The 25,918-nt window shown below is 49.1% G+C and overlaps 3 protein-coding genes and 1 pseudogene across 4 annotated transcripts in view; 2 read left to right on the top strand and 2 right to left on the bottom strand.

Moving 5' to 3' along the window:
- LOC142572289 (carbonyl reductase [NADPH] 1-like) overlaps nucleotides 1–17,616 on the top strand; it is a 42,112-nt gene extending 24,496 nt beyond the window's left edge. For both annotated transcript variants that reach the window (XM_075681280.1, XM_075681279.1), the window contains exons 2-8: nucleotides 5,076–5,157; nucleotides 6,285–6,463; nucleotides 10,688–10,800; nucleotides 11,783–11,908; nucleotides 12,003–12,144; nucleotides 12,577–12,640; nucleotides 17,320–17,616. In XM_075681280.1, coding sequence (XP_075537395.1) covers nucleotides 5,076–5,157; nucleotides 6,285–6,463; nucleotides 10,688–10,800; nucleotides 11,783–11,908; nucleotides 12,003–12,144; nucleotides 12,577–12,640; nucleotides 17,320–17,423 — 810 coding nt within the window. In that variant the 3' untranslated portion in view covers nucleotides 17,424–17,616. The remainder of the gene's footprint in view (nucleotides 1–5,075; nucleotides 5,158–6,284; nucleotides 6,464–10,687; nucleotides 10,801–11,782; nucleotides 11,909–12,002; nucleotides 12,145–12,576; nucleotides 12,641–17,319) is intronic.
- LOC142573526 (U2 spliceosomal RNA) lies at nucleotides 3,036–3,208 on the bottom strand (annotated as a pseudogene).
- Nucleotides 17,617–20,094: 2,478 nt separating the features above from the next.
- LOC142572288 (palmitoyltransferase ZDHHC20-like) lies at nucleotides 20,095–23,034 on the bottom strand. The gene is made up of 2 exons (XM_075681278.1): nucleotides 21,843–23,034; nucleotides 20,095–20,712 (listed from the first exon to the last, which is right to left on the bottom strand). The coding sequence occupies exons 1-2, from the start codon at nucleotides 22,440–22,442 to the stop codon at nucleotides 20,416–20,418; spliced, it is 897 nt and encodes a 298-aa protein (XP_075537393.1). The 5' UTR covers nucleotides 22,443–23,034; the 3' UTR covers nucleotides 20,095–20,415.
- A 34-nt stretch (nucleotides 23,035–23,068) lies between these two features.
- On the top strand, nucleotides 23,069–24,335 carry LOC142572287 (palmitoyltransferase ZDHHC15B-like). Its single transcript, XM_075681277.1, has one exon. It carries the CDS (start codon nucleotides 23,148–23,150, stop codon nucleotides 24,117–24,119), a length of 972 nt encoding a protein of 323 aa, XP_075537392.1. The 5' UTR covers nucleotides 23,069–23,147; the 3' UTR covers nucleotides 24,120–24,335.
- Nucleotides 24,336–25,918: the final 1,583 nt, after the last annotated feature.

The following is a 25,918-nucleotide window of genomic DNA, read 5'->3' as shown; positions in this document are numbered from 1 at the left end:
GTCCTTGTTATCGGCAAAACGGCATAGCGCATCAGCCGTACTATATTTTCTATTTCATTTTCCTCTAGTCACCAAAAACAGCCTTTCCTATATATATATATATATATATATATATATATATATATATATATATATATATATATATATATATATATATATATATATGCAGCTCTCGATATAGTTACGTATATATCAGTTATCCAATACGACAGCATTTTGTGATACCGTGCTTGCTAGCTATTGCATGCTGTAGGTACCGATCTAAATGAGCGACACTATATGCAGCACTTACCGCGAGTTCAATGTTCTCCAGCCATTTTCTGCATACAGATAAATGTACCAGAGACAAGAGAAAGACAGGAAGACACACCGCAGTGGCTTAGCTGCTACGGTGTTGCGCTGCTAAGCACGAGGTCGCGGGATCAAATCCCCCATGGCCGCGGCGGCCACATTTCGACGGGGGCGAAATGCAGAAAACGCCCGTGTCCCGTATATTGGGGGCACGTTAAATATCCCCAAGCGGTCAAAATTAATGCGGAGACCCCCCATTATATGGCGTGCCCCGATCATAATCAAATCGTGGATTTGGCACGCAAAATCCCAGAATTCATTCATTGAAAAAGACGGGAAATGACGTATTTAAGAAAAACGATAAAATAACGTATGCTTTATTCCACAACAATTGCTTACTTAGAGCAAAAAAAAATTGCGCTGACTGTTGCAGGTGGGCTTTGTACTGTGTTGTTTTCTTATTTGAGCTGTATACATAGCAGTCCATACTCGGTCGCCTAAGTTGCGGGACGGACAGAACGCGCACATTGTGAGCTGTTATACGCTGCTCTACCCAAGAAAACTGCAGGGCAGTGAGTGGCTGAGTAAACATGCACTATAGATAAGGGGATTCTTGCACAGACGCCGCGTCTGTGCAATCTTCGCTGGGGGAGCGCAATCGGCGCGTTCGTCGGCTGCGAATTTTAGGCAGCCGACACAACTCCCGTGAAGTTCCCCCGCATGCTGGATTCGGAATTAAGCCGTGTTTACCGAGTGTCCCAGCCAACGTTAAATATTTAAAAAGTACGGCGCAAGATACAACTATATAAGGCCTACAGTGTTCGGTCGTCAGAGTTCTGATGGCCGAACGCCGAGGTCTTAAAATCGTATCTTGGCATCATGTTAAAAAAAAAAAATTCTGCTTGTTCAACAGCTCGGCTAACGTAGCTGGGACACGCTATATATGGTGTCTATTCATGAACGTACGAATACGCGCGCACAGAAATACACATACGCTCACAGAGGATGCCCAGAAGGTCAGCGCATATAATACTGTAATAATTTGTGTAATTGTGAATCAACTTTGGCGAAACATGTTTCGCTATAGTTTGCGCTAACCTAACCTAGCAGCATCCACTGATATTCGCTATAGGACGCCTATAGCATACGTGCTCCTTGTTGATCCACGGTTTGCTGCGTGGTTCGATATGCATGTATATATATGCGTTCACGCATACAATGGCCGTTTGATAAGTGTGGTAAGAAGTAATTACATATACTATGTTTGCGGAAAACAATATTTGATTTTGCAACATACTTCCCTTCCAGCTCCACACACTTCTTCCAGCGGTGCTCCAATTTTCTTTCCCCTCAAAAGAAGGATGGCACGAGGCCCTTGAAGTAGTAATTTATCACAGAGATAACCGTTTCATCTAACAAAAATTTCTTTCCACTCAGCCAATCCTTCAGGTTTGGAAAGGGGAAAAAGTCGCATGGAGCCAACTCCGGAGAATAGGGTGGATCAGGCACAACCTCGAAGCCTAACTGGTGCAATTTGGCCATTACAACAAGCGATCTGTGAGGCGGAGCATTGTCTTGGTGAAAGAGGAGTTTTTTCCGTGCTAACCCAGGTCCTTTAGTGCGCAATTCCTTTTTCAGTTGATCTAGGGGTGTTGCATAATATGGTCCTGTTATCGTTTTGCTATTTTGTAAGTATATATAGTCTACAAAGATTATTCCTCGTGAATGCCAATAGACAGTCGCCATCACCTTTCCGGCTGAACAAATAGTCTTTGCCTTTTTAGAACACCTTCATCAGGCCCAGTCCGTTGCTTTGACTGCTGTTTAGACTCTGGAGTGTAATGATCTATCCGCGTCTCATCAACTGTCACAAATCGACGGCAAAAGTGCTGCGGATTGCGATCAAGCATCGATAAACACAGTTTCGAGATGTCTACCCTCATGCGCCTTTAGTCGATCGCCAGCGCAGTCACGGCACCCTGTGTGCGCAGATCTTCTTCATCTGCAATTTCTCTTGAAAAATATTGTGAACTCTCTCTGCCGAGATGCCTACGATGTCAGTTATTTCACGTACCTTCACGCGGCGGTCTTCCATGACGATTCCATGAATGTTCGATACCGTTTCTGGCGTAGTGACCTCCACTGGACACCCAGGATGTGCTTCATCTTGCATCGAAGTTCGGCCACGTTCGAATTCATTTATCCAGTAGTAAATGGTCCTCAGTGATAGTGCAGAGCCTCCATAAACTTCGCTCAACTCGGATTTAATTTGGCAGCCGTCCAGTGTTCTAAGTAAAAATGTTTGATCACTGCTGGAAATTCACCTTTTTCCATTTTGGAGGGAATCGCCACACAGATCAGTGCCAATGGCCATCAGAAGCTTACTAACTGTCGCTACCCAGCATAAACAACTTCTGCCCTCATATGAAGGGTGCTTCTCGCGCACCACTTAGAAGAAAACAGAATTGAAGCGCCATCTCTTGTATTTTTACCATACTTATCAAACGACCCTCGCACTGCGATAACTTCGGCAGCGAAAGCACTGACCCGCGGCGTCCGCTAGAATGTGTCCGAATGGTGTGGCTCGAGGCGGCCTCGTATATGTAGCAGACGGCTCGTCATTTCAGGATTCGGGAGCACTGTCGTGAGGAAAAGATCTCGAGACCACAAATGCCGCATTTTTTTTTTTAACAGCGAAGCTGTATATGGGGCTAGGTTCTAGCGGATCGATGTCCGTAGACCAAAAACCGTGGGCCGATCCCGAAGATAATGTACTACGGGGCCGACCCGCGGCGGAGGTGATGCAGGCTTCATGCTCTGCGCCATCTTGAGAAAATAAGTTTAATAGGTGCAAACACAACCGGTATCAGATATTAAGCTGATAAGAACAGATATTACACTGACTCGCGTCGGCCATGTCTACTTTCGCACCACCCTGCCTTTGTCGGCGTTCCAAGCGCTTGCGTATCTCCTTCCCTTTCCTTCCGCTCTCCCGTGGTGGCGGTCCCGTCGAAACGTCACGCGTGTCTAGTTTCCTCCAGCTCCACGGGGCGGCGGTCCCGTCGTCCACGCGAATGTAATAAAAATCACTGTAAATGAGTCCGTAACTATGTTCCAAATTTTGTGTCACCTCTGTGTCGTATGCTAAACAGCTTCTCTGCAGGGTCATCCACTTTCACAGAGTGGAATGGCTCATGATATTTTTTTTCGCGCGCTATAGACATATACAGGATGAAACCAAGTGATGCAACTTACTTGTACCTGTTCGACCAATGCAATGCGTTCACAGTTGCACGTCGCACGACAGCGCTAAAAGTTTGTATATTTATTTATATTGCTACATTGCTGATGTGGCCTATATCGACCATTGATCCCACAACTGCACGTCTGCGGAAGTCAGCATCGCCGCCTTCTTTCTCCTGATGTCATACCCATTTATATATATATATATATATATATATATATATATATATATATATATATATATATATATATATATATATATATATATTGTGGGGACGCGTGACTTTCACGCGTCCTCTGATATGTTGTTTTCCCGCATAGCTCCCGTCTCCTGTAATGCGGCTTCGCCGCTGGCCTGGTGCCCGCGGCAGTCGGTGTGGTTGAAGCGCATTGCGAGAGATGGCGCGAGTGTGGCTCTGCTAACGCCACCTGACAGCGGGGTTACTTGGGCGCGGAAAGGAGAAGGTTCTTCCTCTTTGGCTCGGGATCGGCAAGCGGCGCGGACGTTCAGTGCGTGTGCCGATCCATGCTTCTGCGAGACCGTCTCGCGAGGCCTACCCCGGAATGGACGAACACGAGCGTTCGAACGCGCCACCGTTCGCGTGACCGTACGCGCGAACGACCAGGCGTTGGTGTCCAGCATGGGGCGAACACATTCGCTCCTTATCCGGTCGCGGTGAGTCGGATCGTGTTGTTCAACTAAATGCCATAAGTTGACTGATGAATTTACTTAATTAATGGACACGGTCGGGTTCTATAGTTAGCGAGAGCGGGGCGAATTTATTTAAGGGAATTCAAAGGCAGGCTTGAGGAAAGACTCGTCTAGCCTGTTTCTGTATAAGAAAGGGGAACACATGTCAGATTTCTTCTTAGGTGGACAAGCTGCAGGCATGGGCTCGGTTGTTGAAATCGAATTTTCCAACGCACCCTATTGTTGATACGTTTAGTGCTGGTGGTAATGGTGTTGCAGCTAGTAGGCGGCGTTAGCCAGGCATGTTCGACGTTGGTTAGCAAGGATGTGTCACCAAACGTTGGACAATTCTGCGCCTTGGAAAAAGGCAGTTAAGAGTCGTATAACTTTCCTGATTACTCCGGGCTCTTCAGAGAACACTAAGTCTTGGAAGTTCATATGTGTTGCGGAAGACCTTACTTCTGCGGGCCCTGCTTTCAACATTGAACTACGGGCACCACTAGGCGAAGTGTTCCACATCATCGATTTCAACACGTAATGAACAAAGTGGGGAAGCGGATCGCCCAGTCTTATATAACTAAGCCTGCGTGTTTGCGGAGATAGCTCTAACGCGATATAGCATGTGTACCTCCTTCACGAGTAAGTCCTTTTACCACAAACGGTTTACGTATGTTGGCAGTGGCAACAGTGCGTCTTTCTGTGTCGACCTCCCTGTCATGCACGCGCGGATCTCTTGACCCGCTCGCAGACAATTCGAGAGCCTTCCTCCAAGTATACGTTTGTTCTGTCAAGAAAAAGCGTGCTCACAAAGTCATCGATTACAACAGAATGTGCGCTTCCCTATGCGCAGGTCACAGGTAGCAACAAGGGCATTGGGTTCTGCATAGTGAAGTTCCTGTGTCAACAGTTTGAAGGAGATGTCTTCCTGACAGGTAAGTGGATTGTATTATGCGTTAATGCAATGTTACGGCATATATAATATGTGTTTTCTTCGAAATTGTTTAATATAAACAGGCAAAAAAGGATGGATGCACGTTTTAATTGGTTCTGACGTCAATGCAGTTAATTGTACATTATTTTGCTTTTTATTGTGTTAACGATTTCGTGGATGCAGTTTAACGTTACAGGGAATTGGATTTGTTTTGCTTTATAACATTTTATGGGGCACTGAAATGATAAAAACAAATAATGAACGCTAGCTTCAACAGACTATAAGAGAGCGTTGCAATTAATAAGTGGGTGCAAAAGGCGCATTTACGCACGGAGCACTTTCTTCAAAGGAAACGCACCACGCAGAGAGCATCCAACACTGTAAAATATAAATACCGGTGCATTTCCTTTTAGCGATATTCATATTGCTAAACAGGAATTTCGCCTTGTGCACTGTTAATTACTCCACAGAGAGAGAAAGTTTAATGAGATGAAAGACGGAGAGGTTGGCTGGAGGAACAGATCTCTTGTCTGCTATTCCATGCAGGAATAAATGCGAAAGTAAAAAAATAAAGACGCAGGAATACAGAAAAGGAAGAGGAGTGATGATGGAAAAATACTATAAAAATACTGGAAAAATACTATATGTGATAAGCACCTGGCTGTCGTTTAGTCAAACTTGACGTGTCCCTGACAAGCGACACAAGAAGGCACATACCATAGGTATAAAATTAACGCACACATGCATAATCTATCTATGCACACAATACTATATAAAAATATACATATACATACGTTATCTACATGCGTCATAGCTCGAAATCGCACGGCTCATAACAATCAATGGTAGACATCACACCATCAGTTCACTTGTCCAGACTGCATGCATGCCTTCACGTGAGAAGTCTAAAACAGCTTTTGCTGCTCGTACGCGTATACCCAACTCCCGGCATTTTCCCAGGCTCTTAGAAGAGTCTCCTGAGAAAAAGACCTGAAGTCTATAGATGACGCAGTCGCTACAGTCAAGAAGGCGACGTTGTTAACTGTCTCCATCAACGCGGTCTTTTATAGCGTTATGAATGGAAACTTTTGAATTCCTGTATTCAGACGTGTTCCCTTTTACGAACAGCCAGGGATGAGAAGCGCGGGAATGCAGCTGTGGCAGAGCTCAACAAGCAGTTGCTGCGCCCAAAGTTTCACCAGCTTGACATCGACGACATTGAGAGCATTCGCAGATTTCGCGACTTCCTCAAGAGCACGTACGGTGGCTTGGACGTGCTCGTGAACAATGCTGGCATTGCTTACAAGGTAAGTGAATGCAGCGCACTATTCTTAAGTAGAATGCTGTTGTGTTGAATTCTTGAATAGCATATGTTAGATGTGTTTGTTTAGTACTCTGCGGAGACAGTGCGGAAGAGTCGACTTCTCGCCGGAACTGTCATGACCCGCGAAAGACTGTATGTCGAATTATGGTGGTTTTATAGTAGTTAGTTCCGCTTTTCTGACGCATCCGCTGTCTCAAATCGGACTCAGGCTACTGAAACACAGAGCAACCATTTCCCGATGCTTACCTGCACTGGCGATGCATATTCTCGTCGACTCGTTTAATTCTTTCGAAGCACCAAACACTGTTGTCACTGTTACGTGCACCTCAACACAACCAGAGACGTTAATTAGACGTTTGCCACGAGGCAACCACCTCCCATCCATCAGCGCCTACCAAGAAGTCAACGCAGAGTTGACGCCGACTGCTGACGGGTCTACAAAAGGCACCCACCCCCACCACTACCTCAAAGCCTGAAGTAATGATGAAGAGGGCCAACGCCTAATGTTGTCGAAGGACAGCGCCGACCGCGGATTCCCAGGTTGCTATCCTGTCCCCTGAACGGAGGCTTCGGACATGGGGAGACGCGGAATGTTGCGATAGCATGGGCGTGGTATCGCAACCGATTCGACGATTGTGATTGGCTGTGATAGAGCCATCAGATTCCCTATAGTCGAGTCGCCTAGAGAAGACGACGGTATTAAAAACGGAGATTTTTCGTGCAGTGAGGCCGAGGTGTCCTGATGTGAACTCGGATGTTTAACTTAATTTTAATTGCTCCTGCATGGAGTGGGCTTCCGTAACGGGAGCCGTGTAAATAATGTTAAGTAAACCCCTTTTCCTTCATTACTACTACTGGGCGTATTCGTCGATAGGCTTGGTGGATTCCTTGCCCTAACGCCACCCCGAGTCGCAACATCACTTCGAAGGCGAGCCTTTAATCGCAGTACCGAGAGAACTTGCACACATGCTATTCCTTGCCCGTTTTACCCATCCTTACGTGTGCGCGCACACACTTGCGTTTACTCGTTGCCAGAAACCTTCCAAGCGCCCATATGTTTCTGCAGAGTATCGTGTGAGAACACGCGTCACTTTCCATACGGTAACTGCCGCCTCGTGTCGCACTCCATGCACGAGTGTGTGTCATTACGACATGCTGGCTTCTCAGCGTGCCATGCTAAGCCTTCTTGCGCGACTCCTTCTGTCTTGAGTGTGCCGCGGGCGCGTACTTACGCAAGGTTCACTCCCTGCGCTGCATAGACGCTGGGTGTCTGTGCGGCTATGTCATGCGTGAGTTTGTGAAGCACTGTCTTTGTTGCTGAGAGACTGGGGCGCCTCCTTTCCATGCCGATGACACTTGTAAAGGGACTATTTCACGAAGCTCGAAGCGAAGGGCGGGCGCGTCACGCTTTTCTCGAAAGAGCCTCGTCTGCCTATCGGCTCGTACCTCGTAACTGAGCGAACGAGCACAGCGAAGGATAAAAGCGAACGCCGAGTGCAGCGGGAGATTAAGGACGGCGATAAAGAATAGAGCGCGAGGAGGAGGGCAGGGTGAAAGCGTGAGAAGAAAAGCATAGTGCCGCGCAAGACGGGCTTTGCGGCGACGATGGCTACGAGATGGCGCCAAAGTAGCGCGCGTCGTCAGTGTGAAAACAAGTCAATCCATGAGTAGAGGTCTGTTTGCGGTGGCTGGTGCGAATCGTGCACACGCGTAACCCACGTGCTGCCTGTCGTGATCTCCCGATTAGCAAGACAGTGGCGCCACACTTCTCGCTCCGTTTGCAACGTGCCGCAGGAGACAGATTGTTCGCGCTAGCCGATATATCGCGAAATGGAAGCATAGAGCCGCGTTCAAATTTCGCGTTATGGAGTATCGTAATCGTCGTTGAATTGACAGCGATAGTATCGCGATAACGTGAAAGTTGACCTGTGCTTGGCTACACTTGTTTATAATATTCGCGATCTGATGCACTGTGACAGAGGCAATCCCGGTGTATGGAGGGCCAGCAAGCGATATGCGTAATAAAGTGCGCATGTGCAATAACTTGTATTTTTTTTTACCGTTTGTTTTGCGGATTTCCGAACTATCTTGCAATAAAGGCGCCCATAAAAGATTGGGACCCGTTTTGTAAAAGCTTTTTCATTTGCTTTTCATTTGCTCTTTCTCACTCAGCGTAAGCGAGTGGTGCAGAATGCAAATAGAATCTTGGCTTATTATTTAATCGTATCTTATGTTTAATGTTCATGTACGCAACTATATTACTGTATGATCTGTTTGATGCTGACGTATGTAGGCTCAGAATCACTATTTTAAAGCGATAGTAAATATGGGGCCGACAAATGAAAACACAGTGTGGAATAATATTTGGATAAACCGGGGTAGAGCAGCTCAAATAGGCTGACCGGCGTTTCGATAGGTGGACCATTGACAAGTCTACCTATCGCCGCCACCAGCCTGTTTTAGGCACTTTACCCCTGTACCTATCTTCGAAAGAGGTGTATATGTCTACCTATCGAAACGTCGGCCAGCTTGTTTGAGGCATTTTGTCCCTGTTTACCTATAACGTTTCTACCATTATATTAAAGCGAAGCTTTCTTCGGCTCGACTCACCTATATATCTGTGACTCATGCAACTGTGAACAGACGATCCAACACACGTTGCGGTTTTGCAATCTTCATGCTGTCTAACACGACGTTCTTCGGAGTGTGTTGAACCGACTAGATGATAGACCATTTGCAGAGACAAAAATCCGTGAACCATGCCCCCCGCGCATCGCATGCTTACAAAGCGACGCGGGCATTGCTGCGGCTTATGAAATCGACTGGCCTCAATGACCGATCGCAGGCGTGATGGACAACCGCATGTGTTCGCGTTGTTGTGCCACCCTCCCTCACTCTTCTTTTGTAGCGTAAAGCTACACTACGCGGTTTGGAGCCGAGCTTCGCGTGCTTCTGCGCCTGTCATACTGCGCATGCGCGAGAGCCGCGTGACGTCACGAGAGGCGCAGCTGCGTCGCCGTCGCTGCTACCGCGGCCGCAGCCAGCGCGCTCCTCGCCGCCTCCTCGCCGACTGCAACGCATTCCAGAGGTGTGACGTCGCAGTCTCCGCAGACGCGCCGGCGCCGTGTGCGCCCGCTGCTGCATTTACGATTGCGGCGCCGTTAGGCACTGCGCATGCGCGAGGAGGGCGCACCATGCGTATAGATGCGAGGGATAAACAGGTGCAGCGCGCTCGACATTGAGGTTAAGGATAGTCGAGCCGCTGCCAGTCGGCGCGAAAGACTGGAAAACCTAAATTCTTCAGACCCCGAGGTTGTCGCTTGGCAGTTGGCCGTCGAGCGTGGAAAGAACGAGCGTGCCAAGGCAAAACTTGCGGTCGAGACACCGGAGCAACGCGAAGAACGCCTAGCGAAAAGATGTCGCCAAGAAGCTCAACACCGTGCTATGACCTCCCAACAACAGCGGCAGGATCAAGAGAGTGTCACAGACGATCCCAAGACTCGTCGGTGCACTGAACATGCTGTGAAACTCGGTGAAAGTGCGAGTGCGTCTACACTCTTCCTCTCGGACTTAGTGAACAATCCGTTTGGACACATTTGTGACGTATGTATGTGAAAGATTGTGGCATTTGAATTACAAGGCCAAACAAGACCATAGCCGGATAAGCTAAGGTTAGCAAGCAAGGTAAGATATTAACCAAGCATAACCGTACCTTTACGCTACGTATATCCTGGCATAGCTGAGCTAAGCCACTGCCAATTTTTTTTCTTTTTAACCATTAATCCCATTTCCCCCTGCGTAGGGCAGCAAGCGAGCCGCGCGTCTGGTCGACCTCTCTGCCTTTCCTTCCTTCGTTTTCTCCACGCCCCCCTTCTTCGGCTTTCCTCTCCACCGTTACCGCGTAAACAAAGCCGATCTCGGAGACAGTGAAATCAAAGGTGGTGACTAATTAGGGTGCCAATCCTGATACCAGTGCTCGATACGTGTCCTCGAAAGTATAACGTAGGCCGATCACGGAGGCAGCCAACGTCGCAGCAACGACGCGCCTCATGGCATTTGAACAATAGATCTGATCAATAAGCGTCCTCGGCAGCACATTTCAGGTCGTCTTCGGGTAGCTATCGCCTAACTGTGACAATAATCCTATGACGGAATTTATGTCCAAATTTCATTTCTCGTGTGCCTTCTGTTCTTCCTTTAACTGCAGCAAGCCTCTACAGCACCGTTTGCAGAACAAGCGGAGGTCACTGTTAAGACGAACTTCTTTGGGACGCTCAATGTCTGCAAGGAGCTCTTTCCTTTGCTGCGGCCACACGCCAGGTTCGTTTTTCTAATCTCATGCGCTGAACTTGGGATTTAGTTACGCTGAAGGTATAGTAATCTGAACTAGCGATGCATAATGCAGACGCGTAGCTGTGCTTTAGAATAGAATGTGCTTTTGTAACGTGATTTGGCGACCGGCTATCGCATGCTGTAGCGTTTTAACATAAACGCGCAAAGCTGTTTAGACTCGGACGCGCTTGTGCGGCTTTGTTCGCGCAGATGAGTCCGCACCGCAGCGCATCTCGGTGGGGACTGCGGCTGCTTAACCGCGTCTGCAGCTGCTCACACGATTACCGTTCACTATTGGACATCGATAAGTTCGTTTTTCCGCAAGACGTAGGCTTGTGGTTGGTTGAGCTTGTTGCTATAATTGAGGCTCGAAATCGGGAGTGGGAGGACAAATATTTCTCGTCTCCGTTTATCTCTCGTAGCATGTTTCCGTATAGAACGCGGCATGCATATTTACGGTGATTATTCTATAGAAACTACCATACCGCACTTAAATAAAAGAACATACAAACGCGGTACATGCAGGCTATCTATGTGTATAGTCTCTATCGCCAATTATTTCGCCGCGATGTGAAGCGTTCGGCTGGCTGTCATATCGGCTGACTGTGCACCCGACGTGCCCGTGACAGACAAAATCTTCTCAAGCACCAGCCACTAATTTCAGCAGAAAAGGAACAGCCGAAAATTCAACGCGTCATTCCTAGCTGTTCCATACTTGCAGAAGAGCAAAAACAATAGCGGAAATGTTTAAAATGAGAGGGAGCCAGACATAGTGCTCTTATCTATGGAAGGACTCTACACTGAGTCCCCTTGATTTGTTTATTCGCTTAGGGTCAGAAGTTTGTCGAATGTGGACATAAATACTGCACTCAATGTTGTCGTGGATTCCACATGGGTGCATACGGGCTGTATTATGCGCACCGATAGGCTAAATGTTTACTTTGTGATTGTGTGCGCATCCTGTTTACAGAGTGGTTAACGTGAGCAGCTTGGCCGGCATGCTCCAGAGAATTCCTGGAGAAGAACTCAAGAAAAAGTTTAGCAATCCCGCAATTACTCTGGAAGAGCTTTGCAGCCTCATGACGGAGTTTATGCAGTGAGTATCTACTCGTCTGTACTATGGAGGGTTTCCTTACATGCGCGCCGCATGACTGTATCTGTGCCGTACCGTAATTTTTATGACAAAATAGGGCTGCTAAGGATGGCAAGGCTGGTGAAAAAGGATGGGGGCAGTCGTCTTACAGTGTGTCAAAGATTGGAGTCACTGTGTTGTCCTTCATCCAGCAGCGTGAATTCAACGCAGACCCTCGAGACGACCTGGTTGTGAACGCTGTAAGTATAGGGACGTTTAATTTTTGTTGCAGCCATTTATATCGAAGCGCATCGAAGCAATATGAAATGCATATTCACGCACGCATGCATGCACACAGAACACACAAGTCACATGTGCGGACCTACGCTTAAACACGTGCACTTACGTGCAGATGATAAGACCATTAGTCTTTAGGCTAGTTGATTCGCACTTATCTACGACAACGACCGAAGCTTTTGGCCTGCTTATAAACGCGGAAGTAAATCCTCGCATTAGCTTCTTTTTCTTTCTTCAATGGGTATACGTTGTGCACACTGAATTCGTAGTCGATGCAGAGCGGTAAATTTTAAGTTATGCATATTATATAGCAGACATTTTATCTTTGCGCACACCCAGAAGACTGGACATTTTTTGGCTGCGCAGTGATTTCTTTCTTGAATTTTTTACCAAAGGTGCATCCAGGCTACGTGGACACTGACATGTCAAGCCACAAAGGGCCCTTAACACCCGAACAGGGTAAGCAGCTATATGTGTATTGAGCACTTATTCCTTTCGCTTCGTTTTTTATTGTTATCGTTTCCTTTCCCCATTGTCGAGCCTTTTCATGGATAAAATTCTTTCAGCTTCTTTTTCAAGAGCTTAGCATGCAAGTACATTAAGCAAGCTTTGCTGAGCCTCGTTGCTACACGCGTCTATGTAGCGCATTTAAACAACAACAACAACAACAACAACAACAAAAAGCAAGGCTGATTGGCACTTAGGTTTACTTTTCTCAGCCGTGGCAGCTAGGTGTCTGGTACGCGACGCAGTTCTTTCATCTTTACCACTTAATTCACCGGTTTAGGCTATAACATGCCAGTTACCTGCACATACCTGCATCATACCAGTTAATGAACTTACGAGCTCATTTACTGCTACTGGTGAACTAATCAGTGGAACTGGTGCTGCATTGCACCCCTCCATGGTGCAGCAACAGTTTTTTCTTTGTTGGTTTGCACTCAACGTTCAGCAAAAGAGACCCTAAACCATACTGGAGGAAAACGTAAACAGGAGAAGAAAACACTTACGTCGTATCGCTTTGTAATTGATTGCAGTTTCAGGGGGACTTCCATCCGCATCCGACAAGAACCTTGTGTTATTACCGAAAATTATGATAACCATGTCGTCCTGCTATAAGAAATTAAGGGCCGCGGCACTACTTTGCTATGAAGAGGGCACCTGAATGATTTAGTGACTTTATCGAAGTACCCCCATGGTCGCTGTTCAAGGAGCATCGTGCCGTCGTGTTCGTCAGTCGTCGTAACTAGAGGTGTTACGGGTGGAGCTTGAAGCTGGGTGACACTATAGTTACCGTATGTGCTCCCAAACGGAGCATGTGAGACTCTGTGATTTATTTGTTGCGTTCCGTTTCGTGGCGTTTTAGAACAGTCCTCGTTAGTATGACTCCGCGAGGTGGCATTTATATCAAAGCGCCCACAGCTTCAATAGTTCATTATACGAGTGAAATACTTAAGAGTTGGTTCGTAAAATGAATTTCGCGTATTCCAATATCTGCCCATGCACCATCCAAATAAACACCGAGAGAAACCGCAAACAGCTCGAACAGTTTCGAAAACAAAGGTTTAAACTATGCACATCAAAAACACCATAACACATTACTGAGCACCGTAAGTAGGTAGCGAATATCGCCGTATGTAGGTTCGGTATTGTACTGACTCCAGGATTGACCCTGGCGCCTTGGATAAGTGTCCTTGAAGACGGGAGCTGTGAGTGACGGTTTCTCGTTGTCGTGTTCATGGGGCGTTAGCTGTCTGCGCCGTGCCAACACCTCCTGAAGGCGTATCCTATTTTGTTGTAGCGCAAGCTGAACAAGGACAACAGCGCTGTGTGTGTCAGATGCGCCTTTTTGTTGTCCTTGTTCAGCATGCGCTACCACAAAATAAGATATGCCGTACCAACAAGCCCCGGCCTATAGCTATCCTCTTCGACTCCTGAAGGTGTTGGCTGTAATTTTGCGCGTGTACGTGGGAGACACAGGAATGGATGGATGGATACAACTTTCTTGTACGTACGGCAAGGTTTAACGCGACCCGGGCTAAAGTCTCCCACGGGGGAACGTCAAGGCCCTACCTCAACGCCGCCTCACGGAAGAGAAAATAGAAATGCTACAGAAATTCTCAGAATTGTCTACTAATGCGTAGGCATTCTTTGGCTCGGATGCAGCTTCGCTTTTGCTTACTTGCTTTTCCTAGCGTTGTTGCGACCTTGACGCGGCGACGTCACCAGTCTTTTTTAACTCCAACAGTAATTTATTACTATTATTATTAAACTATATTAACATGTACCAGTCACTTATTCTTATTTCTATACTGGCACCGATAGCATGGTTCAGCGTTGCGATTGAACTCCTCGGATGCTGTTGTAAATATATATGCGGGTGCGATGTTGCTCGAAGCAGCACGCAAGGCAACTCCTGCTGGGCAGAAGGAGAGAGGGGATCTGCACCTACCACCAGATTACCACGTATTACAGGGATGGTAGACGAGATTTACCTCCCCCTCACCATTCCCTTACCGCCCATCAGAGTTCAATCTGGCGCCAGATCCAGACCAAAGTATTTATTTATCCCTATCTGGCACGTTTATATTACCCTAGTCTCCGTAATCCACAATGTACCACCTGCCGAGGGCTTCGGGCATGTCTTTTCCACTGTTTGTGGAGCTGCCCCACGCCCATGGCGGCAGAGCCCATTCCCAAACCTTCCTCTTGCTCGTGAAGGACAGCTCATCGGGCCACTTGCTCGGATGACCAGCTCTGGCTGTTGGACCGTGCTTGCCTAGAGATGGCGGGTAGGGGCTTCCCGGACGTCTAGGGGCCCAACCAGATTTAAATAGATCCAATAAAGTTTTATCCATCCACCCATCTTATACTCCGTTCCATACATAGCGGTCAACGCTGTGGAGCTACGCAAGAAGTTTGGTCAAGAAAAGTTATCACTTCGCGTTTTCTGTTTATGCTTCGCTGGGCATTCCGTCCATGCGTCGCTGCGCGCCAACAGCGTCCTCTCGCGCGAGAATATGCACGTGAGGCTCCTTGCGACTGGTTGCAAATATAAAACCCGAAAAGAAAAACAAAAATAAAAATGACCTAATACAACGCATTAGCAGCCGCATACCACAGTGTGTTTGTTTCTAAGGGTTAAACTTGTTTCATTACTGAGCCTATATAAAAGTTTTGGTTTAGCTTGGTTAACCTCTGATTTAGCTGTAATTATATTACTTAGGTATACAATCATTGTTAAGCTAGGTATGGCTGCTGTGCCTAGGTTGATGGCTAGACATGATTGTGATTCGGCTTGGGTAGACACAGATCGTTCGACAGTACGACGCCTGTTTGCCACAGGGAAAGCGCAAGTGCTAGACGTGCAAAGAGACGCCCCGAACATGCAAACGGACAGGGCGCGAACGCGGTCGCTACATTGATCTCGACGTTGCTACGCCTGTTGCATTCCGGACCCTCTCCAGAGAAGCAGCATGCCGGGCGATATCCGCGGGGTGGTCAGACGCCGCTTGGCGACGACGGACGACGAACGCTCAGAGGAGAAGGCCCGGCCTCGTTCTCATCTATGGCCAAGCTCGCACTGACTACATAGCTGACTAGGCGAGCGCGGCGGTGGCTCTTCTCTTAGCCAAGCGCGCGGTGAGTCACGTGGTGAGGTGGCGACCCAGCTGCGGAGAGCGCATGCGCGAAGCCGGTGGCTGCGACGGAGCTCGGCGCGGCGAGTCACGTGATGCGTTGCCACGGCTACGGCGCAGCTGCGGTCAAATGAAGGTCAAATGGGTGGTGAAGCGCCGAGAGCTTTAGCTATAAAAATAGTTGCGCGCGGTCAAAAAGCATCAAACGATATCCAAGCGCGAACGAGCCGCTGCAAGAAGTCTCTTTAGCCTCCTCAGCGTTGACTGCTATGTATGGAACGGAGCGAACGGAGTATACTTTTTTTTTTGTAGACGCTGCATGCACGAGATGAAACTGTAAGAGTTCGACGGCAAACCGTCGGCATTAGTCGGCGCCCAGTGAAATATTAGATCCGTGAAATAGTACCACTTTGAGATTGTGAACCCAAGTATCGTTTCGTTTTTTTTAATGGTTCAGGATAAAAGGCATACACTGTGAACGAAATGTTCTGTGACTGCTTTTTGGCGCCCTACAATTGCCTAAATTCTGATGAATAGACCCGTCAAGACCATAAAATCTTGTTAGAGCCACTTTGGTGCGTCAGTAATAAAGCGTATATCTAGAATATCGAAAAATCTGTGCGGACCACCACACCGCGACGCCCGCGCCGGCTAAAATTCGCCAGCGCAGTGTCCATCTCACTGCTATCGCAATAAATGAATGCAGGGCGCTTTCTCTCTCACCCCAACAACTCGCATCGTCAGTCGTTGTCTTTGCCTGTCGTTCACTGCCCAATGCAGTGAACTTGCAACTTTTCGTCTTTCCCTTCCCTAGCGCTGACCCTCACTCTGTCCTTATTGTCCGAACATATCACCTCCGGCGGGACATGCTGGCCCTCATATCCTCATCACGTGTCCCCTCCCCAATCCCACAATGTTTCTCGAGTGGAGTAAGTCTCACTGCGGAGACTGTGAGCCGGGGCGACCCTTACACCAGCCATCACTTGTACCTAAAGCCAACCGCGCGAAGAACCTGTGATGCCCAGTGTCCGAAGTGCTCCGCTCCCGTGTATGCAGCGGATTCCCGCCAATTATTTTGGACATATGCTCACGGACAGACAGTCCATGAAAATGTACTTAGGGATGCGAAGTTAAGAAATGACCAACGCAACGAATATGGGCGATGGCTCATAGACAATACGTTTCATGAGTTGCTATTGCAATATTTGAATAAAACTGGCCTCCGTGCTTTTGTGTAGTTTCAGTCCTTCATTATGCCGCGTGGCAAACCGAACGAATAAAAGAGAAAAAAAAAGTTATAACGTTGTTTATGCTTTTATAGGGGTGTGTATATAGCTGCAATGCGTCTAACCTACCTTCCTACCTATGTGCAGTTATTAAAGAAAAAAAAAGTCGGCTTTGCCAATGCAAGTGTAGCGTGCAGACTTTTTTTTTTTTCATTGGTTTCGCATTTAGCTGTAGTAACTGATATTTTTCCTTACTTCTCACTTATCAATACAGGTGCCGATGCTGCAACCTACTTAGCTCTCCTGCCTCCAAACATCCAGTCACCCAAAGGAGAGTTTGTCTGGCATGACCGCACAATTACCCCGTGGGACAAGTAAAAGAAAAAAAAAGTCCTGAAGGCACTGAACTACCTCTGATCTTGTAGTCGTATTATCCGGCACTTTCTTGCCCCTGAAGAACAAAGCCAGTAAAAACGTGCTCACCGATTACTGTTATTGCCGAGGAGGAAAAGCGACCTGTTTTCTTTTTGTATTTTGTTCTTGTGAAAATAAAATTTGATCTGAATTCATCGCTGATGGCAGATAGCTGCTGAATAGCACATCAATTTCTAACGTCGGCTTTAGGCTTGGTTTAACGAACCACAGAGCAGCGCAAAAATTAGAAATTTAACGATCTCTTTGCCACTACCATAAAGAGCTTCCAAATAGACTACTTATTATCTTTCTCGATATGGAGACATAATTTTACCTCGCAGTGCGAGATTGGCATAAACTTGTGCTTTAATTTTCTTACGAAAGCTCCTTTAAAATACCACACTGTCACTGTATTTTTTCTTCGCCCAGTCGCCTACTTTATCTGGCTCGTCTTCATTTTCCTCTCGTTTTAAGTTTCGTCCTTCCGATGTGCTTCCTTCAGCTTCACTTTTAAAAAATGCGAATAAACTATTTATGTACCTATACGCTGCTACGTATACAATGTGCACCACACGTGGCTATGCATACACTGCGCATAAACATGCATGCACATGTCGCTTCAGGTCCTTCTACATACTCGAAGCTTGCGTTTCTCGTGCTTTATGTTCACGTATATTTTTGGGGTTCATTCATACCGGGTGCTTGCGGTGGTCGCGCGACCTATTGCGACTGGCTACCAAAAAAGCGACTCATAGGTTGTGGGAAGCTCATCCGTGCTCTTGGGACAAAGGAACGACAACAAAGTAGTGCAAACAATCACAAGGGCATCACAGTTGCTATCCACAAAACATGCCGATGGGCGCGCGACAAGCCGCGGAAGACCGACTCACCTCGACTGGATAACGGGCGAATATGTTCGCCCCATGCTAGACACCAACGCCTGGTCGTTCGCGCGTACGGTCACCCGAACGGAGGCGCGTTCGAACGAGGCCTGGCGAGATGGTCTTGCAGAAGCATGAATCGGCACACGCGCGGTACGTCCGCGCCGCTTGCCGATTCCGAGACAAAGAGGAAGAGCCTTCTCCTTTCCGCGCCCAAGTAACCCCGCTGTTAGTTGGCATTAGCAGATCCACACTCGCGCCATCTCTCGCAATGCGCTTCAACCACACCGACTGGCGCGGGCACCAGGCCACGCGGCGAAGCCGGATTACAGGAGACGGGAGCTATGCGGGAAAACAACATATCAGGGGACGCGTGAGAGTCGCGCATCCCCACAAGGTCACCGACGTTCACACCGGCATGTGCGACCGGCCCGTCGCAACACCCAAATATCTCGCGATTGGTGACGTTCACGCCTGCTCGCAATGCTGTCGCCACGTGAAATAATTAAGCGTCAGCGTATATATAGACGCCCCGTTGCTGCGCGCCTGATTGGTTCAGGTGCTTTGCGACTGTGGTCGCGCGACTGGAAAATCGAGCAATGAGCGACTGGTATGAAACAATAGCTTTCCAAGAAAAGTGACCATTTGCGACCGGTCGCTTTTTGCGACCAACTTGGTCGGATCACTTCGCCAAGTCACCGGTGTGAATGAGCCCTTATAATGTTAATCTGGACATTCATCCGAAGAAAACATTTTTTCCATTGTTTAATTATTTTAGAAGTGTTCTTTTCTTTTTTAGGTAAGCAGAATTGCACCCTCCTGTTTTTCTGCCTGTTGATACAAGATACGCATGCACATATGCGCTTTCGATGTGATGTCGCGCTGAATCGGAAGCTGTGTGGTGGACTCATTAGGTTGGACATTTCAAAAAGAAATAATAATGAATCGTTAGTCACAGAACAAACTTCACACTGAAGCGAGCCACGATGACAAAAGTGGGTGTCGCGGCGGGCCGCCGCCCCCGGGAGCCGCTGACCTACATTGATGCCGCTGCGTAGCGCAAATCGTAATTGATGGCTAGTATATTAGTGTATCGAAGTGGCCGCCAATGAAGGGGAACCTTTGCCTAGTGCAGCAGCGGTGTGCTGAATTAGGATATTTGCTGGCGTATATACAGGATGGAGTCGGCTGACATAGGGTTAGGATGACTGGATGTTGCTATGAGTGGCCTTCATACTGGCGTGAACATATAGGCTGACGATAATAAATCACAGATTGCGACATTGCATTCACGCTTACATGAAGGACCTATAATTCCGTGGTCAATTCCGTGGTCAATTCCGTGGGCTGGCACGGCTGTATTTATTGTCCCACATGCTGTCACCAGAGGACAGCTGTGCAATCGCAAAGAGTGCTGCTTACACATCACATGGTGCGTTGTGTGTTTTGCTCCACCCATGACGACTCCAAACACAAATCACGAGCTCCAGGGATGCAAGAGTTTGAATTTGACGTGTTGCTACGATCCTGCACGTGCTACAGCTCAGACAACGTGTGAACAAGCTGCCAGATGCCACGTCTCCATAAGCTTCATTACTGAATACCGTGCACACCTTTTTCTTTTGTATTCTTGCTTCAGATTTGGCTTGTTAAATACACAGACCGGCATGAATACGTTCGAGGCACCTAAGCAAACGAAAGTCCCGAAAATCTTTGTGTTCTTGGAAAGTTCAATAAAGTATTTATTACTCGGGGACATATTAAAGAGGGCATACAATATATTCTTAAGTCATTGCAGAACGATTATAGTTACGAGCATGCTTATCTTGGCTTATTATTCATACAACGGGCACGACATAAGCAATTCACGGTACGATATTTAGAGGAGTTTGATGTGACGTAAGAGGTTGCTCAGTTCCAGCAAAGTTGACGTGCGCACAGTCAAGAGAGCACGCGGCAACGAATCCTCCACACTGCACCCACGACACGCCGGCGGTAGGTTTTACAGGCAGGGCTTTGGCTTCACAGAGGCACTTTGCGTGTCAGCGTGTACGGGGCGCAGAGGAGGCCGCACTTTAAACGGCGCCGGGCCGGAAGTACTCGCGGTTGTGCGGGCGCAGCTTGGTGGGGAAGCGCGAGCCGTCGCCCAGGCTCGTGAATACGGGGAACAGCCACAGGAGCCAACTGCGGCCGAACACCTCGACAAAGTTGTTGCTGCAGCCGATGTCGAACGTGTCGCCTTTGTCCACGAACCGTGGGCTGCGCAGCGACTCCAGCGTGGTCCGGTTGAGCGCCAACAGCGTGACGTGGAAGTGGAAGAAGGAGCCGACGGACACTGAGAAGGCTACCGCCACGACAGCCATGGTGGCGACCTGCACATAAAATAAAGAACCAACTGCACACGGGCTTGCCGACTGGTCTCTCTCTCTCTCTCTCTCTCTCTCTCTCTCTCTCTCTCTCTCTCTCTCTCTCTCACACACACACACACACACACAAACACACACACACACACACACACGCACGCACGCACACACACATCGCATTGCGATGAACGGAATGCGATTCCTTTCGCGGCTGCAGTTAGCGTTACGGGAACGCTGAGTGCTGGCCTTGTTCGTAAGACATGCTCAGTCTAAATGCTCAAGAGCAATAAAATGCACAGGCAAAGCGAGTAAAAGTATACACACGAGTGGGACACACATGGGTGTGTCGCTCTGTCGGTGTCTTATTGTTGTGCTTTAGAAACCGCAGTAAATTAGGGACCGCAGTAGCTCATTCTGTGCTGCGCCTGTCCAATGGGTTCTATTGGACATGGTCAAATTCTGCGCTTTGAGCTATTCGCAGACGCCGTAGCAGCCGCGTAAGCCAGTCAGAGCTGACAAGACGACGAATTCGATAATATGACGGAATTCGGCAGTCTCTATAGAATAGCATCCATGATGATGCATGCGAATGTTTTTGCCTGTGCCGGCCCTCGGCTATAGTGCAGAAGTGACCAAATGAAACATATGAGCTCCGACTGACTACCACGATATATCGACGCGGCCTGACGGACAACCGCTATCTCATTTGAAGACGGCTTCATTTATGTCCCCAAGACAAGCTGAGACGTTATGATGGTGCCATTGTCTTCGTGCAGACAGGACAGTATTCGTCTGCGGAGGGTTCTTCCTGAGGAGGCTATACTTTCGCATACATGTATTTTTGGGCTGTTTCCAGAGGCGTGTATGATTTAAATAATACTTGTTGTTGGGTGTGTTGCTTAAAGTTAACTTTACTCATGTTAGTGCAACGAAAATATCCTACACGGAGAAGAAAGGTGTTGTGTTCCTGTGGTAGCGCTTGTCGCGTCACGTCTCCACATTGCACTATAATCCATATCAAAGTATCTACGTTTCCCTTCTGATAGAGTTTCGCAAAGATTTGCTTGCAAACCTTTAAACAATCGCTCGCTTTTTCCTTCGCTGACGTGTGTATACACACACAGCCACGGCGAACTGACCTGTACGGCGGGCCCAGTGACGCGCCAGTGGTTCCAGGGCACCTCGTGGAAGTGGCTTGCGGCCGTGAACAGCGCGTACGTGCACAACAGGATGACGTACAGGTTGGTCAGCAGGAACGCCTTGTAGGTGCTGAAGCAGACGCAGTTGTTGAACCACGGGCAGTGGTGGTCCATCTTGAGCACGCAGCGCCGGCACACGGAGCAGTGGTGCGCCCGGTCGGGCTTGATGCGTCGGCACACCTCGCAGTAGCGCACGGCGCCGTCCAGACCCCGGGTGAGGACGCCGCGCTGGCGGCCCAGGATCTCGAGGAAACCGTTGCGCTGCTCCTCGGTGCGCGCCTCCTGCAGCAGCTGCAGGTCCAGCTCGCTCAGGGTGAAGTAGGCAGGCACGGACGGCGCGGGGGTGACGATGGTGGCCAGCTCGGACCACAGCAGCAGCGCCAGCAGCACGTGGAAGCCTACGATGAAGGCCAACCGCACCGCGTCGTCGTTCACCACGGAGCCGCAGAACACGATCACGTAGGCGTAGTAGCCCCACGCCTTCACCAGCCAGCCGCCCACCACGGGAAGCCAGTCGATGCACTCTGTGTTGCCGGTCATATGTGTGGGCCCTTGCGAGCACTGCGCGTGTCGTTCCTTCTCGTGAGACGGGGCGCTCCCGATGATGCAACCGCCACGCGCTGTCTCATTTTTCTTCTTCCTCCGCTGGCCTCAAAACGTTGCGCGTAACCACGGGCGTCAACTGTTGGTCCCGACGTCCCGAGTTGGACGTCGTGGTTGCTGCAGCTCGTGACGCTTATACCCACAATGCATACCACAATGACCTCGATCGCACAGTTAGCACAACACGGCACACATCTGCGAAAAGGGGTAGACCATGGAACCTGAGATACGAGACGTCATGTACTGTTAAAGGAAAACAAAATACACATAGCCAAAAAATTATTTCAAAGAGCGTTGAACACTGATGTTGTTGTTGCCTTTTACACATGGCACGAATGTACCTACAAATGGCAGCATTTCTCCTAGATCTCTTCTTTGTCTTCAACCTCGTCCGACTACACACCTCCTCGCACTTTTAATGTTTTATTTGCAGTTATTTATTTCCTAATCCTCAACATGCCGTGTTTCTTTTTTTTTTCTTCAGGAAACGCCTTAATATTGCTCGATATTAACTAAACGATATGCGCACCTACACCGGCATCTCATAGAAAGAAGAGGAAGCAAACGTTTCGAGTACACCACCGGCGCGGCGCGGACGTTCGTCATCGGCTCCTCCGTTTACTTGAAGAAGGTTTACTCGCCATGGCGCTACTGGGTTCCGACGGCAGCGGGGAGACCGGCGATCTCCCGCCAGCCTTCCCGCGCAAACCTCGCAACGCCTCTGGTCGGAACCCCTGCGTCACGGCCACGGGCCATTGCATCGCCGCTCTGGTGCGGCTCCTGCGGGCCTTGCTTTGCCCGATAGTCGGCTGCCACAAGCGGTTCCGAGGCGCCTTCGCCCTGTTGCGGCTCATGCCCATCGTTGTCGAGTTCATCGTGCTCGGCTGGGAGTACCACACGTACGTGCTGGTGATGTGCCGGCACCTGCTGGCGGACAGCGGCCTGGCCTACAGGCTGTCGCGCCTGCTCGGCTTCCACGTCACGCTGTTTGGCGCGCTGTGGCCTTTCGAGCGGCTACTGCGCACGCCGCTCAAGCCGGTGCCTGTCTGCTTCTACGTGATGCAGCGCATGGACAGCGACGACCGGCGCCGGCGCTACTGCTACCGTTGTCACGTGATCAAGCCCGACCGGTGCCACCACTGCCAGATGTGCGGCACGTGCGTGCTCAAGATGGACCACCACTGTCCCTGGTTCAACACGTGCGTCTCGTTCTCCAACTACAAGTACTTCATCCTCTTCCTCTTCTACTCGTTCGTGCACTGCGCCTTCGTGTCCTGGACCACGTTTCCCCACTTCGGCATCACGCCGCGCCTCGTTCTGGGCTTCTGGCCCGAGCTCAACATCACCTTCCTCTTCCTCCTGTCGCTATTCTTCGGCCTGGCCTTCGTCGGTCTGCTGCTCTACCACCTGTTCCTCCTGTGCTTCAACTGCACCACGCTGGAGATGATCGCGCGGCAGGGGTTTCGACGCTACGATGTCGGCGTGTGCAGGAACATCGCGCAGGTGATGGGACCGCGCAAGCTGCTCTGGCTGGTGCCCGTCTACACCAGCCTCGGAGACGGGGCAGTCTTTCCCCTGCGCTCGGACGTAGCCAAAAATGCGTGGGCGGTGTGAGCCTGCAACGGGCGCGTTCGTTCGCGGGAGTAGGTCTGGCTGCGTATTTGTGACCAATGGGAACGTGACGCGACCCGGTTGGGACACATGGTTCGTGATGCAAGCTGGGATGCGCGTATGGCGTTGCGTGGAGTAATATTTGCGAACTGTCAAGGCCACCTTCCACGGCAGACCTTCGCCGGCCTAAAGCGAGGAGTAAACGTGGTCCTTTCTTTCTTTCTGTTCGTTTAATCTCCAGTACTTTGTTAAAGCGCTGAAGAACGAGGACAGACTCGGCTCGTTGCAAAAATAGGTCAATAGAGCGCAGCTCTATCATATGCAGAAGTTTACAACGTTTGCTACAAAAGATGTATACATGCAGATAAGGCATATTCAATTTGCTAATACTGGGAGTCGAGGACCGTGCAATGAGCGATGAAATTAAATATGGTAGTCGTCCCGTTAAGAGACACAATGCAACGGTAGAGCAAACGGGTGTCGCCGATGATCTAGTTTAAGAGGAAGAAATGGAGTTGGGCAAGCCATGTAATGCGCGGGGCAGGTAACCGGTAGTGTATTATGTAGACTTACACGATTGGTGCCAACAGAAGGGAGGTGCAGTCGAGGGCGGGAGAGAACTGCGATTAAATTTGAAAAAATTGGGGGCATAAGTTGGTGCCATGCTGTCGCAAGACATAGGTAATTTGAGATCGCGGAGAGGGGCTTTCGTCCTGCAGCGGACATAAATAGGCATGTGGTAATCATGAATATTGAAAAGTTTTCCCACTCGGGAGACCCGCAGATGCATAGCACCTGACTTTTGGTCAGAACCCTGAACAATGGTGTTCTGGGTTTCATATTAAAGCGTGATATTCCGCCCGACAAATAACAAGTAAGCAGTTACGCCGTTGCCGAAAGAAGTGGCTTAAGGCCGCCCCACATTCAGCGTTTTCCCGGCGTTTTCTGGCGTTTTGTCACCCGGCGTCGCTCGGCGTCGACGCTGAGGCTGGCGCCAAGCCAAAACGTCGTGCTCAAGGGACACCAGATCTCGCCGCCGCCGTCGGAAGCAGCTCGACAGCGCCGACCAATCAGCGCGTGGCAGGGCGTGGCCGCGCTGCTGGCAACTCTTGCAAGAAACTTCCGCAGATTCCGGCAGATTCGCAGTTCGCGCCGCCATTGCTGTTTGTTTGGTTGCTTCAATCATGCTACCGGCGAACATCGATAACGAGCTTCTTATAGCCATTGTAGAAGCAAGGCCGATATTGTGGCAGACCAAACACAAGGAACACAAGAATCGTGTTAAAAAAAAAAAAAAACGTTTTGTGGATTGAAGTCGCCGCCATCGTCCTGCCGGGTGTACCAAATGAGAAGCAGGAGCTTCTTTTGTAGCAGCAAAAGCTGCTGCCTTCTTTCCATGATGTGGCGTATGGCGTCTAGCAATAAAAAGCACCTAGTTCCCCCTCTATCATAGAATAAAGAACCCTCGATGCTCAGCTTCGCACGCCGACGCGCCGACCGCTCGTGATGTTCACGCCGATATTGCTGCCAGTTTTCTGAAGCTTAGCCGTGTGTAATTTTTCTACACAGCCCTGAATATTTTATTTAGCGTAAAACTATGCAAAAGGCATAAGTATTGCATTGAAGAATACTTATGACAGCTCTTTTCATTGATATTACACAATTAGCTTAGGAGGTATCTGGTAAAATAAATCTGGTCACATTGTGCGACGCTGCGCTGGCGCTGGTCCGCGTGCCGCTCGTGTGGCTGGACGCCCTCTCTGGCGCCGTTCATGCGACCACGCCGGGAAACGCAACGCCAA

Source organism: Dermacentor variabilis, chromosome 2, assembly GCF_050947875.1.
Source record: "Dermacentor variabilis isolate Ectoservices chromosome 2, ASM5094787v1, whole genome shotgun sequence".
Taxonomy (NCBI): domain Eukaryota; kingdom Metazoa; phylum Arthropoda; class Arachnida; order Ixodida; family Ixodidae; genus Dermacentor; species Dermacentor variabilis.
The sequence above is the reverse complement of the archived record's forward strand: the minus strand, read 5'-3'. Positions and strand labels throughout refer to the sequence as shown.

Coding starts and splice junctions, on each gene's coding strand:
- LOC142572288 (XM_075681278.1), bottom strand. CDS start 22,442: ATGACCGGCAACACAGAGTGCATCGACTGGCTTCCCGTGGTGGGCGGC. Junction 20,713..21,842: donor TCACTGGGCCCGCCGTACAG/GTCAGTTCGCCG, acceptor TTTTATGTGCAG/GTCGCCACCATGGCTGTCGT.
- LOC142572287 (XM_075681277.1), top strand. CDS start 23,148: ATGGCGCTACTGGGTTCCGACGGCAGCGGGGAGACCGGCGATCTCCCG.